The sequence below is a fragment of the Macrotis lagotis genome, chromosome 1, assembly GCF_037893015.1.
Source record: "Macrotis lagotis isolate mMagLag1 chromosome 1, bilby.v1.9.chrom.fasta, whole genome shotgun sequence".
NCBI classification, from domain to species: Eukaryota; Metazoa; Chordata; class Mammalia; order Peramelemorphia; family Peramelidae; genus Macrotis; species Macrotis lagotis.
Genome location: NC_133658.1, coordinates 158,264,902 through 158,282,424, shown reverse-complemented (window position 1 = coordinate 158,282,424; position 17,523 = coordinate 158,264,902). Strand labels below are relative to the sequence as shown.

At 35.6% G+C, this 17,523-nt stretch overlaps 1 protein-coding gene across 7 annotated transcripts in view; it reads right to left on the bottom strand.

The window, feature by feature from the left end:
- Positions 1-17,523, bottom strand: part of LOC141504324 (two pore channel protein 2-like) — a 129,031-nt gene that overhangs the window by 17,977 nt on the left and 93,531 nt on the right. For 6 of the 7 annotated variants that reach the window (XR_012473280.1, XR_012473281.1, XM_074209267.1 and 3 more), the window contains 8 exons: positions 15,544-15,729; positions 12,549-12,613; positions 11,273-11,360; positions 9,872-9,941; positions 8,799-9,018; positions 6,207-6,297; positions 4,823-4,936; positions 4,395-4,516 (listed from right to left, as the gene is read on the bottom strand). Coding sequence is in view for 5 of the 7 variants with exons in the window: in XM_074209267.1 (XP_074065368.1) it covers positions 4,395-4,516; positions 4,823-4,936; positions 6,207-6,297; positions 8,799-9,018; positions 9,872-9,941; positions 11,273-11,360; positions 12,549-12,613; positions 15,544-15,729 (956 nt within the window). In the remaining 2 variants the exon portion in view is untranslated. Of the gene's footprint in view, positions 1-4,394; positions 4,517-4,779; positions 4,937-6,206; positions 6,298-8,798; positions 9,019-9,871; positions 9,942-11,272; positions 11,361-12,548; positions 12,614-15,543; positions 15,730-17,523 lie in introns of those variants that run through there. The other variant, XM_074209269.1, reaches the window with a different exon arrangement.

Genomic DNA, 17,523 nt, shown 5'->3' with positions numbered 1-17,523 from the left:
ATGTTGAAAACTATCTTTGCTGTAATTGGGGAAGAAAAGAATGGAACTACCTGATGCTCACCCATTCCACCCATGCCTGGAATGCTCTTCCTCCTCCATTCCACTTACTAACCTCCCTGGCTTCCTTTAAATCCCAACTAAAATCCACCTTCCATAGAAAACCTTCCCTAACCCTCTTAATTGTAGTGCCTTTCTTCCACTGATTATAGATCCTATTTATCCTTCATATATCTTGTTTCTTACATCTTTCTTTGCATGTTGTCTCCCTCATTGTGAACTCCTTGATGGTAGGTACTGTCTTTCACTTCTTTTTATATCCCAGCACTTAGCAGGATCTGGTACTACTTAGTAATTCTTTATTAGCTGATAGAATAGATGAGAAAAGTATAAGAAAGGACTCAGGAATAATATCTTGGTTATTGTAAATAACCCAAGAAAAAAAGCTTATGGGGAAATATTAAAAAAGCAAATAAAAATAGATTAAAATACAACTCATTAATTAATATTTAAGATATTTGCCTTGCTCTCTCTCCCACCTCTGCCTTCTGTTGGTTCCTTACCATCTGTTCACAAAGATGTTCATATTTTTCACATACTGCTTGTCCATGACATCCCCTCTAGTTATTGTCCTATGTCTCTTTTATCTTTCACAGTCAAATTTCTGGACTGATTTCCACTCATTGCCTCCCTTTAGTCTCCACTTCAACCTAGAGGAATCTGTTTTCTAATTTGTTTATTTTCTTTTAACTTTTAGGATAAGAAATTCATTATTTGTTAAAAAAAAAAAAACTGTGGGGAAGCTAGAAGGCAGCCTGGCAGAAATTGGGAACAGAACAATCTCTCAGCTTTACCACAATAAGGTCAAAATGGATACACAATCTAGATAATAAAAGGGAAATATCACAAGAAAATTACAGCATATTACCTATCATACAAATGGACAGAACAATTTGGGGAAACTAAGAGATAAGAGCAAAATTGAGTGTAAAATGGATGATTTTGAATACATTAAAATAAAAAGGTTTTGTACAAATGTATAAAATGTACATTTGTCAAGATCAGAAGTAGAATATTGGGAGAAATTTAGAGTTTCTTAGATTCAATTTTATAAAGAAATAGTCAATTATATAATACAAATCATTCTCCAAATGAGAAACAAAAAATATAGCAAGTTTTTTTTTATTTAGAAGTCAAACTATACAGATATAAAAAAATGCTCTCATTGATTAGAGAAATACAAATCAAAACCTTGAGATGTCATTTTACAACTATCAGATTGCCTTTTGGACTATTAAAAATACTCAAAATCTACTATAAAGGATCTATGAAATATGCTGTCCACCTCCAAAGAGGTGTATGTATGTATGTATATTGGGCCTTACACACACACACACACACACACACACACACACACACACATATATACTCTTTGTATGTAATGGGAGTATTCTCCAGGGTGGGATGAAGAAGGAAAATAGAAAAAAGGACACAAAATACAAAAGAAAACAGAAGGAAGCACAGAAGAGCAGAGGAGCTTTGAAAATGTATTGTGTATATGAAAATGCTCTTTTTCTTTTAAGTTCAAAGGAAAGTCTAAGGTCCAAGGACAGTCTTGTGAAAACCTGAGACTGAGGAGTGGTCAGACAGGTGACAGACCAAGAGAGCAATCAGAAAACCCCGGGAAAGTGTTCAAGAGAAAAGAGGATGATCAAACTGTGCAGAGCAAGGAGCATGATGCTTGAGAAAATGCCATTAGATTTGGCAATTAAAAGATTATTATTATCTTATTTAAGGTTCTGTCCTCAGCCTTCTCTCTTTTGACTAACTCATATGTTATACTAATGGTTTCAAGTGTCTCCAATGTGAGGGACAATCCCATATTTATTCATACATCCCTAATCTGTCCCTGTTGTTCAAGTTTGACGTTTCCAATTGCTTGGGAGACATTGCTATATAGATGTCTCCTGAGTTCTTCTAAAGCAGGGGTGGGAACCTTTGGCCAAGGGCCACAACCATAGATAGCACTCAAAATTCAATAAATCTAGGTGCTTGGGGGGGGGAGTGAATTAATTAAATGTTTGATCAAATCTAGCCAGTGATTGATGTTACAAACATCCAAATGGCTATTAGCAGAGAAAAGCCTGCCTAAAGCAATATAGTTAAAATGAAAAAACTCAGTGTCTTCCCCACACACAACCCACTAAATTTCCCTATTTTTCTTTTCTCCTTCCATTTTGTCTATTTCTACCAATGGATACTAGCCTTCTCCTAGTCACTAGGAGATTGCCAAAGTCTTAAATATATTTGATTTTTCCTGGTTACTTATATCCCTATATCTAATCAGCTGCCAATTTGATCAGAATCTCTTTTATATATAACCATTCTATATCCTCACAGCCATTACTTCTCCATAATAAAATTACTAACATTCTCCTAACAAATCTCCCTAATACCAGAATTTACTACCCCAATTCATCCTTCTCACATACCAAATCCATCTTCCTAAGTGACCTTGCCACTTTGTCTCAAAAATTTTCAGTACCTTCCTTTTGCCTGATCAATAAACTTTCACATTTTAAGGACAAGGAGACTTTTCTCAGGTTTAAATTTAAGGCCCTTCACAATCTGCCTCTTTCCCTACTTTCCAGTTTTATATCACACTGAGATACAAGTATACTGCCCTGTCTACAGACTTTTCCAGTTTTATATTTACTCTCCCAATTTCATATAAGCTCTCCATATCCCCACACTGAAAAAGAAATGGACAAAAGTTTTTTCAGACTACTATATACAACCAGGCAGATAGCTCAGATAAGTCTGTCATTATTTGTAATTGATACATCAAAAGAACAAAAAAAAAAAATCAGACCCTGCATGAACTGCTGCTGAGCAAGATGAGGAGAACCAGAACATTGTACAACCTAACAGCAACATGGGGTTGATGATCAACCTAAATGGACTTGCTCATTCCATCAGTGAAACAATCAGACACAATTTTGGGGTGTCTGCGATGGAGAATACCATCTGTATCCAGAGAAAGAATTGTGGAGTTTGAACAAAGACCAAAGGCTATTACCTTTAATTTTTTTTTAGGCAAACAAGGGGTTAAGTGGCTTGTCCAAGGCCACACAGCTAGGTAATTATTAAGTGTCTGAGGATGGATTTGAGCTCAAGTATTCCAGACTCCAGGGTCAGTGCTCTATCCACTGCGCCACCTAGCCACCCCCTATTACCTTTAATTTAAAAAAAAATAAATGTTATCTTATTATGTAATTTTGCTATCTCTTATACTTTATGTTTCTTCCTTAAAGATATGATTTCTCTCTCATCACATTTAACTTAGATCAATGTATACCATGGAAACAATGTAAAGACTAACAGACTGCCTGGGTGGGGGGGGGGGGGTGAGGGAAGCGAGATTAGGGGTAAATTTGTAAAATTCAAAATAAATAAATAAAATTTAAAAAAAAATCAAACCCTGAACTCAACAGGCCAAGAATTCTTAACCTTTTTTGGTTATGGACCCCTTTGGCAATCTGATGAAGCCTGTAGACCCCTTTCCAGAATAATGTTTCTAAATACATAAAATAAATATATAGGATTAGAAAGGAAACCAATTATTTTGAAATAAAAATTATCAAAATATACTTGAAAAAAGCAACAAGTTTATAGTCCCCAAATTAAGAAGACATATAATAGGAGGAAATCAGATTGAAGCATTTCTTTGGTTATCTCCTTTGTCCTCATCACTTTGTACTCTTACCCTTTTCTCTGTACCCATTCTCTATACATGTTATGCCTTCCTCCTCCTCTGTAAAATATGTTTCTTCTTGAAGGTAGAAATTATGTCAATTTGATCTCTCTATCCCCAGAGTCTTGCAAAGTATCTTGTACCAAGTAGGTCCATAAAAGAAAATTGATAGAATTGAAAATCATATTTGGGGAATATATAGGGCTTTCAATAATCTTAGATTTGTGACTTCCATAGGGGGCCTTTCTCTTTAATATCAAAATTCTCCCATGGATGCTATATGGTTATGGATCACAGAAACAATGATCTAGGGGAAAATTGAAAATTAGAAAGTTAATAGGTATTCCTGATGAGCATAAGTAAGTAGACTACAATAAGCTATAATTTGTATTTACATATAAGAAATAACTTTTAAAAGTTATTAATCAAAGAAACTTATGACTGGAACAGAACCAAAGGAAGAGTTCTATCAAACTGATCCCCAATGAATGACATAGAGAAAGAGGAACAAGAATCACAAATGATCAGAGATTTAGAGGTGAAAGAGCCTCAGAGGTCCCCTAATTCAATTCCCTCATTTTACATATGAGGAATATTACTTCACCAATCAAGTCACCTAGTACTCAGTGAGGTTAGTACTTACTTTTTGAAGCAATTCGGAAGAACAACCCTTTGGAGCTTTGTTTTTGTACTTCTTCTCTACCACTAAGATCATTTTCATTTGTTTCCATGTTGTCTATCAGTTGCCCATCAGGGATAGCTTCTCTATTATATAGACACAAAATCAATGTGAAATATCAAGCATTAATATCAACAGTATATTTGGCCATATATAGACTCATTCCAATAAAGTTTAAATCATAATAGCATTTATTAAAGCCCAATTATTTATCTGCATTTATCCATATATCCATCCATCCAAGTATTTATCGAGGGCTTCCTATGTTCATAGCACTGTGAGAGATACCCTGGGGAAAATGCAAAATTTAGATATAGGTAGGCTAATATATATCAGAAGTACTTTTTACCTTCAGAATTCAGTTGAGAAACGTAAGTAAACAGGTTACTCACTCTTGAATTCCCATACCCAGCTCTTGAATTTTCTTCTCAATAGTGGTTTCTATTTCACTTTTTTCTAATGAATATTCCACAAAGAAGGCCTCCAAAATGAATGCTACAAAAATACTATGATCGAGAGAGAAACAAAAGGTATTATGTAAACTATTATCAATTGTGATTTCACAAAAAAGATGACAGAACCTAAAAATGTATTGGAGTCTACATCAATCAGGCTATTGTCAAAGGAAGACTCACAGGGTACAAATGTTCCCTCATAACTTGGATTTCTTTTGGACCAGTTACTTCTCTCTATCCATTTTACAAAATGAGCATTTAATTCACAAGGAAAATGGTATCTAATTTACCAGATGTAGAGGCTGGAAGACTTTCGTACTCTGGAAATGGTATAGAAGAAATGGAAGCTATGTCTTTATATGAAATTATTTATAACTAGATCTTTAACAAAATAATAACAATGCTAGGGGAAGCTAGCTGGCACAGTGGATAGAGCACTGGCCCTGGAGTCAGGAGGATCTGAGTTCAAATCTGAACTCAGACACTTGATAATTACATAGCTGACATTGGGTAAGTCACTTAACCTCACTTCCTTGCAAAAACCAAATAATAATAATAAGAATTCTATAGTTTTTACAGAAAATAATATCAATATTTTTTACAGAAAAGATGATCAAAACTTTTTGTGACTTGTTTCCATTTTCTTAACACTTCTATAATACCTACATATTGATAGGGATTATTCATTTCTTCTTCCATGGCTTCCATAAATATACTCATATCCTCTTGACTTCAAAAAATACTTTATCCTTCCATTTTCATTGGACATTGCTAACACTTCCTTTCCTTTTGTGATTAAGAATTTTTAGGAAGCTATCTATAATTAGTACCTCCACATCTTTTCTTTGCAGTCTCTTGTAGCTCTCTGAAATCCAGCTTCCTACTTCATCATTCAACCTAAATTATTTCTCCAAAGTTGCCAATGATATCTAAATGGCCAAATTTAATGACTTTTTCTCAAGTCCCCATTACATCCATTCTATGGAAGACAATAAAGGGGCTAAACTAGGGTCACCTACAATGCTTCTTTTCCTTGGTTTCCAGGTCTTCCTCTCTTATTGATAAACTTACCAAAGGAATCTTAGGAATATGACATTCATTATGAAAGATATAAAGATGGATAAAACAGTCTCTGTCATCAAGGAACAACCAGTCCAATAGGAAAGGATAAATCATGGTCAGAAAGAAAATAATATAAAGATAGGTTGTGATAAGTGCCATTAGAGGACTTATTAGAGCAAAGATTAATGGGGATCAGAGATAGGAAGAGATCTAACCCCTTTTTTTCCAAGCATGGGTAGGAAAAAACTCATGAACTTACTTAACAATGAGGATAACGACCACAATATGGAAAGCAATGAAGAATAGTTTTGTAGCCTGATGAGTTACAAGGGCAAAACCACCAGCGATAAGTATGAAGTTAAGGTAGAGAGAGAAAAAATGATACTTGAAAAGATCAGTTTTCTGATCTATATTGAAAAAAAAAGGTGAGGGGGGTGGGCTGAATGATCTCTGAAGTCCATGAATCAGTCTATAAATCTATAATCACGGAAAGTCAATTTCAATGAGTGGAGGCACTAGAAGCCTCCCTGCTTTAGTTAAATTCCATTCCCAAATCTTGTTGGTGTATTAAAAAAGACTATGAGATTTAGAATCGAAAGACCAGATTAGTATCCATGTAATCAGGACCCTCAATGTAGTAAGGCAATCCTTTTATACCTTTCTTATTGACTCAATATTTCATTCACCCCAGTGACCTTTCAAAACTTTTTTATCCTTCTTCAATTTTCCCATGGTTCCCTCTCTGCTGGTTTACTCTTAGCCTCGAACACTGCCTCATATTTCACTGGAAAAAAAATTGAGATCATGTACTAAGAACTCCCCCTTCTCTCCTCCTCATCTCACATTTCTCAAATGTCTTCTGCCACTATCTACTCCTTCCTTTGTCTCATTAGAAGAAATATTTTGCTAAGTCAAATCCTAATTCTCATTCACAAGGAAGCCCAGTCAATCCTGTATTTTCCAATAGATTGACCCCTCTATTATCTTTATTCTCTTATTAACCTTCAACATTTCAATGTCTACTGGTTACTTCCCTACTGGCCACAAATATACCCATGTCTCCCCAGATTTCAAAAAACTTTCACTTAATTGCAACCTAAATGGTTTTCTCCAAAGCTATCAATGATTTGATAATTGCCAAAAATAATGGACTTTTCTCAGGTGTCATCCTTGTTGACTTCTCTACAATTTTTGACATTGTTGATTATCCTCTTCTCCTTGCTAGTCTTCTCCCTAGGTTTTCCTGACATTTTTCATTCCTGGTTCCCCTCTTATGTATCCAACCATTCCTTCTCAGTTTCCTTTGCTGGATCTTAATCCAGGTTGTTCCTACTAATCATGAGTTTCTCACAGGGCTCTGACCTGAGTTCTCTTCTGTTCTTCCTCTATACTATTTAATTTGATAATCTAATCATCTCCCATGGATTCAGTTGTAATCTATACAGATAACTCTCAGATTTACTTTTTCAGCCCTAATTTCTTTTTTGACTCCCAGTATCATATCTGCAAGTCCCTATTGACATTCTGAATTGGATGTCCCAATTTAAGACTTCTCTTTTTCTCAACTCTCTTACCTACTCAATGAACAAATGGGCATTGCCTCAGTCACACTGTGACCTGGGAAAGACTTAGCTTTAAAAAGTCAAGTTCTCCCATTGCATTCAGGGTCCTAATCCTGGGGTCCAGGATCTCAGTGGTCCTGAGTCATATCTGGACCCAGATGGCTCTAGAGGAGAAAGTGAGACTGGTGACTTAGCACAGTCCCCCCTCACTCAAATACAATTCACTTATATGTCATGGCATCCCTGATACATAGTCTTCCTTGAGAATGAAGGACAAGTCCCCTTTTCTTTCCAACATTGCCACCACTATCATTGCCTCACTCCTAGACTTGAACCATTGTCTGCTAATTAACCTGCCTATCTTTGAGCTATCAAATTGATCCTCCTAAAGTATAGGTCTGATCACATCACCCTCCAATTCAATAAATTCAGGTAATTCCCTCTTGCCTCCAGGAGCAAATATAGAATTCTCTCCTTGGCTTTAAAGCCCTCCACAACCTGCCTGCCTACCACCTTTCCAGTCTTTTCCCCCCCTTGCTCCCCTCCCCAAATACCATGTTACCATACCACTAGCCTCCCTCTTGTTTCTTATACAAGAAATTTCAATTCCAGCATTTGTGCATTTTGCTGACTGTCCCTCTTGCCTGAATTCTTTCCCTCCTTATCACTACCTTCTAGTTCTGCCAACTAAAATCCCAACTTCCACAAGAAGTCTCCTAACCCCTTCTAATTCTAGTACTTTCCCTCTTTTCTCTAATTTACATTGCACTTATATGTATTTTGTTTGTACATGATCATTTACATGTTGTCTCCCCTATTAGACTGTGAGCTACTTTAGAGCTGGAATTGTAGGGGGAGGTTTTTTGGTTTGGTTTGGTTTTTGCCTTTCTTTGTATCCCTAGCCCTAAGTAAAATGTCGGACACATAGTAGTAACAAGTGCTTGTTGACTGATTAACCTTAGGTGAGATATTTAACTTCTTCCAAGTCTTAGTTTTTTGGTAAAATAAAAAGAAGTAGAGTAATTGATTTCAAAGATCCCTTCCAGGTCTAAGTTTGCAATTCCATGATCTTATATACTTCTGAGATTACACTGGCCATTCAATATAGGACTTTTCTATATACCATAGTAAATCAGATACTTGGTCTTCCTATTGGCTTTGGGTAATGAAACTAACTTAAAAATTTAGAAAATAATTCTGCCAATAGACAGACAAGAAGGCTCCTGATCTAACCCTCTCAAGTTTATTACTTCTGATGGTGACCTCCCCTAATTTCATTGAAAGGATATCATGCCACTGATTTACCACGGTGAGTTCCATCAGTACAATGAATGAAGAGGCGAGGTCATTGAAATTATTCTTACAGTATCTGCTTCGGGCAAAGGTTGAATCTTTCAAGGCTGGGTTCCCACAATCCAGAGCAAGAGGATCTGTGGAACTCTCGGAGAAGAATCGAATTTTATCTTGGAATAATTCCATCCCGATGATAGCAAATATATAGTACACCACCTGAAAAGTGAGTCACTTGAGTCATTCATATCCAAGAGAATGGTGGACTTTAGAAGAATTTTGTTGTAAGAAAGTATAGCTAGGTAAACTGGGTGGCATATTTTACAATAAAACCAAAGGGAACACATGGGAAATTGGTGAGTAACTTCAACTTGAATTTATTTTTATTTTTAAAGAGAAAAGCCCAATAACCATTTAGCCATTTTGTGGCTGACAATGGCAATAAAATGATGGTTCTAATAGCAATAATAACAATTATATTAGCATAATCTATCCCCTTCTACTGTTCTAGTCTTCTAATACCTTACTCCCCAACACATACCCTTCAATCCAGGGCCATGGGCTCCTGGTCATTCCATGAACAAGACACTCCATCTTTCAGTTCTGTGCATTTTCTCTGTGCATTATTCCTCATGCCTGGATTGCTTTCCTTTCTCCACTCTACTTATTAAAAAATTAAGTCCTTTAAAGCTGAACTAAAATTCCATTTTTAACTGGAAACCTTCCGTAATTCCTCTTAATTCTAATTACATCCTATTTATCCTTATAATCATCCTTTGAGGTAATATGGTTAACAGTAGCCCCATTTTAAAAATGAGGAAACTGAAGCTAAGTGATCTTCCAAGGGTCACTTAGCTAGGAAGTGTCTGTGATACTGCTAAATAGCCAATTAATACAGAGATTCAGTCTAAGATTTAATCTGTAAATATTCAATTGTCGTCATTTTAAGTAGCACTGTCTTTCTTTTCTTTATATAAAAGTTCTTCAAAAGTCTTTCAGTAGGATAGCTCTCAGGAACAGATTCTATATAAAACACTTACTTTCAAGATTAAATGTTACCAAGCATACTTACCAGAACAAGACCAACAAATGTCAACATCGTGGGGATGATATTAATTAAAGTTGTCATTATGACCCGAAATCTAGGGTAAAACAAAAATTTCAAAGTTATAGTAAAGGTGCAGGTGCAAAGGAAATATAGCGTACCAATTAGTATAACTCAGTCTGATTCTTCAAACTTAAAAAATCTTGTGGTATCTTCTTTTTTTTAAAGATAAAAAAATCACTCTACCAAGATTTGCATTTGTAAATCTCATCAGGATCTTTGCATAGACTAGGTATCTCAGCAATAGTTCCCTTCCAACCCCCCCCACTCTAATCCTTTTAAAATCTCCCTTAAAGTATCTCAATCTATAAAAGAAGGCAATGACAATAGACTTAACTGGAAGGGTGCGAGCATCCAGTCTACCATTAACAGCATCCAAGAAAGATACTTGACAAAGTCCCTAAGGTTGGGGCCTAAAAGTTTATCTTATTGGCTCAGAAGCTTCAATATTTGCAACAACAAAAAAATGTAGTAGGGAAGGAGGTCAGGGAAACAATGAATATCAGATATATAAAGAGAAAGCAACAAGATAAAGGGGCTAAAGGGGGCAGAAAAAGGCATGGGGTCAAAAATTATTGCAGAATTAGAATAATCAACAAGATGGATTCTCATTATCAAACAAGAGAGTGAGCAATCAAGATTCAGGTAGGCTGAGAATAAATTCAATCAGCCAGGAAGATATTCAGGGTTTGGGAAACCTTGCTTTTCAATTGTAGCTGACTTTATTTCCTTTTCATTTTGAAGAACAATTCTGAGAATTCCTGGAGATGACTGAAAACTTTGGCTGATAGTCATTGCTGGGTTAGGGAGCATCTCAATAGCACAGATTTGTCCAAATTCCCTGAGCATTTGTGTTTATATAGACTCTAGCTTCTTCATTTCTTACTAAAAAGTTGCAAGAAACTGATTGTATTATTCTATATCACAAAACCAGCCTCTCTTTTTTCAAAAATGCCTCATCAGCTTGTTCTCCAAACAAACACTTCCACCTATTTCCTCACTCATTCTCCTGACCCCTACCCCTACTTTCATCATTTTGATTCATTAAGTTGAATATATTTCCATTTCTAATGCAAGAATATTTTTAGCTCAGGATATTCTGTTTCTTATCGCAGAGAATGGATTTTATGTACCAGACTTAATTTGAGCAGTTTTCTAATAGACCCAGGATCAAGTACCAACTTCATCACTAAATTGCTTAAAAAAAACACTCCCCCTTTCCAAACCTGAGTTCTTTGATCTAGAAAATTAGGGGCTTAAATTAAGTGATCTCTAGGGTCTCTTCCAGTTCTAACATTCTATGATGTAACTCCACCATATATTACTGCTTTGAGACTTTTTGCTTATTTATATAATTTTAGGCTTTACCTCTGAATGCTGTCCACGATCCTTATGAGCCGAAGAAGTCTCAATATAAAGACGATATCCAGGATTTGTTGACTGTTATATTCAATGGCTAGAAAACAACAGACACCTGCTGATTTGCCATTATTCTGTTTATTACTTTATTAACAAAAACTGAACTTTTATTGGTATTAGAGGATAATTCATAAGATTGTACATTTAGGGCTGGAAGGGAACCTAGAAGTCCTTTAATTCAATCTCCTCATTTTACAGATAAGAAAACTAAGGTTCCAAGAGATTTTATGACTTGCTATGGGTTACACAGCAAGTATCTGAGGCAGGATTAAAACTCAAGTCTTCCTGTGCCAAATTCAGCCCTCTATCTACCTCACCACATAAGTGCATTTAGAATATGATTTAGATGCAATTCCTCCTCTTACCATGAAGATGACCCTGGGTTCTCAAAGGCTGTCAATGGAGCATAAATTTTGTCAAGGGCAACCCAATTGGAAAGTATGATCCCAAAGAGGCTGTAAGTCCTTCATTTGAGGACCAGCCCAGCTCAGGTCTAACTTTGGAGAGACTTCCAGCTCATTCCATGATCCTATGAACTTCGAGGCATTTCTGTGTTCTTCACCAACTTATGAAGAAGATAGAGGAGAACAACTGGGGCACCCCAACTCCCTCCTTCAGGCATACCACATACTATGACTGGGCGATAATCTATTTACAAGGGAAGTATATCTGTGGGGATTTGGACATTTAGTTTAACTCAGGTTGGGTTCTATAAAGGCAGCTATACTGAATTCTGCCCCATACCTCTAGAAGTATGGTTGAGATTTCTATGCCATATAATTAATGATTCTGAGCTATTTAGTCCTAAGTAGAGAAAGTTTAAACTTCTAGTCCAAAGACAAGTTTTTTTTTAATCATACCAGAAAGAAAATTCTAAATGGAAGTTAAGAAGTAACCCCTTGGGCAGTTTTGTGGCACAATAGAGCCCTGGACTCAAGAAGACCTGAGTTCAAATTTGGCCTCAGACACTTAATAATTGCCTAGCTGTGTGACCTTGGGGAGTCCCTTAACCTCATTGCCTTAAATAAATAAAAAATTTTTACAAAGAAGCAAACCCTCCAAAAAATATAATTAGTCATAGATAGAAAGAGATTGACTATCCCTTAAAAGCAGAGACTATGCTTTGATCTAAGACTACATTTGTGTATCCAAGGCTAACATTTACTTAATGATTATCTCTCACCATCATGAGTCAGGCAACAATAAGAGGAAATGATGTACTTACCTGACTTAATTGCAGTATTGGCTATTGTGGCCATCAAGGCTGCAATGATGATTAAAGTATCAAACCTAAGGGAATAAATGGAATGTCATTATGATAGAATATAAGGAAAAAAACATTCAATATAAAAGTCCAAGATCATATCTTATGTTAGTTAAGGGACATTCACTTAAAGCCAAACCAAAAAGATTCCCAAGTAGCTACAATAATACCTTAAACAATCTGATTTTCTAATTTCAAGAAACTAAAACTAATACAATGGATGAACAAATTATCATATTGGTCTAACACTTATAGCTAATTATCTATAATGGACTGAGATATTTGATGAGCAATTCTTCCAATGAGAAAGAAGAGTTGATTCAGGATTTATAGTAATGGCTATAAATACATGACCTGCTATAGACAAAGTATATGTTTACTTTGGTCATCAAAGAATGTCTTCTGAGGAAAACAGATAGCTAGACTATTTTGATGACAGATGATTTGTTCCTATGTACTGACCTTGAACTCCAAGAAAAATGCAATATCTACAGAAGCTGTCTAGTCAGTCACTCAAGAATCATTTATTAAATGTCTGCTATTATCCAGAAGCAGCTAGGTCACACATTGGATAGAGTTCCAGCCCTGAAGATCGAAGGCCCTGAGTTCAAGTCTGGCTTGAGACATTTATTAGCTGTGCAACCCTGGGCAAATCACTTAGCCCTGTTTGTCTCTGTTTCATCATTTGTAAAATGATTTGAAAAAGGAAATGGAAAACCACTCCAATATCTTTTCCAAGAAAACCCTAAACGGGGTCATGGAGAGTCAGACACAACTGAAACAATTCTACAATACCATTGTCCAGGCACTTATGCTAAGCACTAAATCTAGTCCAAGATGATCAGGTTAGAGATAAGCCCCAGTTTAAAAAAAGTGAATATAAAATGAAATTGTTATACAAAGTACAATATATAGAGAAAGTGTAGAGTTAAGAGATGGGTCAAAAGAATGGATGAAGAGAAAATGAACTAGAAAACAAAGCCATAAACAATAACTTCGGCCTGTATACAGCTCTGTGACCTTGGGCTAGTTACTTCTCTCCTCTAGCCCCCAGTTTCCTCATTTGTAAAATGAGAAAATTGGAATAGATGACCTCTAAGGTTCCTATCAGTTTTAGGTCCTATGATCCTATGAAGGTTGATTGATGGGAGGAGCCCATATAGCATAAAACAAAAACCTCAAACTGTCCAACAATAATTATGAAAACTGAAGCTGACAGCATGCAATGGAAAACAATGATATTCAGAATTCTGAAGTAGCATGGGACAAATAAGGGACTCTGTAGAAGGTCAAGGGAAACAGAGATTAAGATTAGTTTGACATAAAAAAGATGCTTAATTGAGTAATCAATAAATTGAATACTAGAGGATTACAAATAGAGAATCAATAGGCTGAAAATTCATTGCAAAGCCTCTTAAGGATATAATTGCAGTTCAGGTTAAAAACTGTGGGCTAGAAAAATAGTAACCAGGATGCTTCCAGAGCATAATGAATAACCATTAGCCAGTTTGATTAATGAATTTATGTCAACTGAAAGGAACTTCTTAGCAATTCCCCAACAGAATACTACCCTTAATTCTAGCCTAGCTAGCCAACATTTTTATCAACAACTTAGATGAAGTCAGAAGAATGTTGGTCAGACTCACTTATGAAAAAATCACGGTGGGGATAGTTGGCCAATGGATAAGAAAACTAAGATCCAAAATTCTACAGGGAAAGTGATTGTTTGGAATAAGATAAAACTAACAAGAGAAAATTTAATAATTTTGAGGTAAAATCCTAAATTTATGTTTAAAAAAATTAAATCATATAAATGAGAGACTGAGAATGATAGATGATATAAAAGTTTACAATCACAGGCAGTAAGTAATGGAAGGATAAGTCCTAGAACAGTGGAAGCCAGAGTTCCACTGAATTGCCCTGTGCTCATACGACCACATCTGAAGTATTGTTCAGGTCAGGCAGCCACATTGTAGGAGGACTGCTGACAAATTAGGAGGGCCTAAGGAAGGTGACTTGGATACCAACCATTCCAGGAGTCATGGCCTCTGAAAAGTGATTAAAGAAACTTAGAAATTTAATCTAGAAAAAAAAAACTTAGTGCCGTCTTCATGTATTTTAATGACTGTGAAGTGGCAAATAAACTTATTCTGAATTGCTTCAGAAGGTATAGAACAGTCAGTAGAAGCAGCAGTAGAGGAAGATTCCAGATCATTCTAAACTGAAAAAATTGTTCAAAAACTGTCCAGCAATGAAGAGAATTACTTTATGAAATAATGAGTTACCTGTCCCTGGAAGTATTCAAAGCACAGGCTTATGTGAAGAATATTGTAGTGGGTTCCTTCCCTGAGAATATGCCTGGACTAGAGTAGGAGCATAGACTTTTTTGAGCATAGACCTTTTTGGCTGTCTGGTGAAGCATGTGGATTCTTTCCCAGAATAATATTTTTAAATACATGAAAATACTTAGGATGATAGAGGAAACCAATTATATTGAAACAATGTTCCCAAAACATTTTTTAAAATATGTTTACAAATCCAAGTATAAGATCCTTTGAAATAGAGATTTCCTAAGATCTCTTTTCAACTTTCAGAATCTATGAATTTAACTCCCTACAGGGGTGTTAAATTTTAGTTGGATTGTCAAAGTTTGAAATGGAATTGGTTCATAAGATTTTATTGAACCAGAAAGTTTTATTGATGAGATTTAAATCACAAGTCTCCCTGAATCTAATGAAACAGATGATAAAACATATGATTAGTTAAAACTAGGAAAGCAAACAAGTTTCTCTTCCCTGTTTTCCATCTTCCTGTTCCCCACTCCTAACTCCCTCCTCTCTCTCTCTCTCTCTCTCTCTCTCTCTCTCTCTCTCTCTCTCTCTCTCTGTGTGTGTGTGTGTGTGTGTGTGTGTGTGTGTGTGTCTCTTTCCCCAAAAGAAGAAATAACAACTCTTACCAGTTCCAGAACTGATTCCTTGCAAAAAATGTCTTGGGTTCATAGGTGTACAATTTCAAGAGTATTTCAATAATATATAGAGAAAGGAAAACCCATTCTGCATAGGAAATGAATGGATTTTTCTCATCCAAAGCAATGAATACAGCATTTATGAGGATAATTACATCATAAATCCAGACAAACACCCTGGAATGGGAGATGGTGAGGGATAGGAGAGAAGGAAAGAAAAGGAGGGGAAAAATATATTTAGTTATTGAACATGATCAGGTCTTAATATACAATGTCTTTGAATTATTTACAGAATACCTCTTTCTCTTCCTTTTGGACCCTTCTGCAAACCCTCAACAATCCCAGTGGTTTTGCCAAGTGCCATTGGCAGAGTCAGCATTCAAACCTAGCTCCTCTGATTTGAAATTTAGGATCTTTTCGCCTACCTGACTTCTTCTCTCCATCTTCTTTCCACTAGCAATGCTAGTGAATGCAAACTGTTATGAACTACAAAATAATAAATTATTATGTATAATAAATATGAGCTATAATAATATAATAAAATATGTAATAGCTAATATAAATAGAAATGTATGTAATAAACTTATTTATTTTTATGAAAAAGAAATTGAGAAACAAATCTAAAAGCAGGAGGAATGTTTATTTTCTTCCCTATTTAGCCAGAAAGATAAATATAATATATGCAAGGTCTCCATAACTTAGGCTGGGGCAAGAATGAGATGATGGAAGGGAATATTAATTTAAAGTCATATAAAGGGGGTGGCTAGGTGGCGCAGTGGATAGAGCACCGGCCCTAGAGTCAGGAGTACCTGAGTTCAAATCCAGCTTCAAGACACTTAATAATTACCTAGCTGTGTGGCCTTGGACAAGCTACTTAACCCCATTGCTAGGGTCAAAAAGAATCACCTATTTGGAAGTAGTAAAACTGAACTTTTAAAAATCATCAGTAAGTTTTAATTACTGTCAACTAATTCACCCTACAACTCTACAGAAACAGCATTCTGGACATATGGTTTCCAATCCAAGTCGAAGTTTGAGGGCTTTTTTTTTTTAGGTTTTTGCAAGGCAAATGGGGTTAAGTGGCTTGCTCAAGGCCACACAGCTAGGTAATTATTAAGTGTCTGACCAGATTTGAACTCAAGTACTCCAGACTCCAGGACTGGTGCTTTATCCACTGCCACCTAGCCACCCCGAGGGTTTCTAATAAGAGGGAACTCACAGTTTCCCAAAAGTAACTATTGAACATTTGGACTGTTCTCTAATTCTTAGACCGTTTCTCTTTTTTATTAAGGCTAAATCTATCTCTGTGACTTCTATTCATTGTTCCAAGTTCTACCTCCTAAGGCTAGGCATATCAAATCTAAATTTTTTTTTACATGACAAATACTTGGAGATGCCATCCATGACTACCCATGGGTTTTTTCTTCTCTCAGTTAAACATTAATAGTTCTTGGAAACAATATCAATGTCTAATAATTGGGGAATAACTAAATAAAAAATCATGGTAGTGAATGTGATGAATACTGAGTTGTAAGAAAAATTATATTAACATAAGAAAACATGAGTCGATGTATGATGTACACCACTGTGTGGTCAAAGTCATAAAAACTACATAAACAATTATTGTAAAATGTAAATGGAAAGATAAGCAAAAACCAATGAAAATTAAATGCTTAATTAACTGAATTAACTGAATGTTAAATTAGAAACAACCAATCTTCATCTCAAAGAAGACATATGAGAAAGCACTTCTTTGTAGTTTCTTTATTTCACTCTAATATAAGGGATGGTTTTTCTGAGAAAAGGTGGAAGGATGGAAATGATAGGAATAGACAGGGATTGAACCTGTGTTTCTATTTGGAAGGACGACTTCCAAGTAAGGAAACTCTACCATTGTAAGTTGTGGAAATGTAAATAACATAAAAACCAAAAAATAACAATAAAAATGCATCAAAAATAAATAGCTATGGT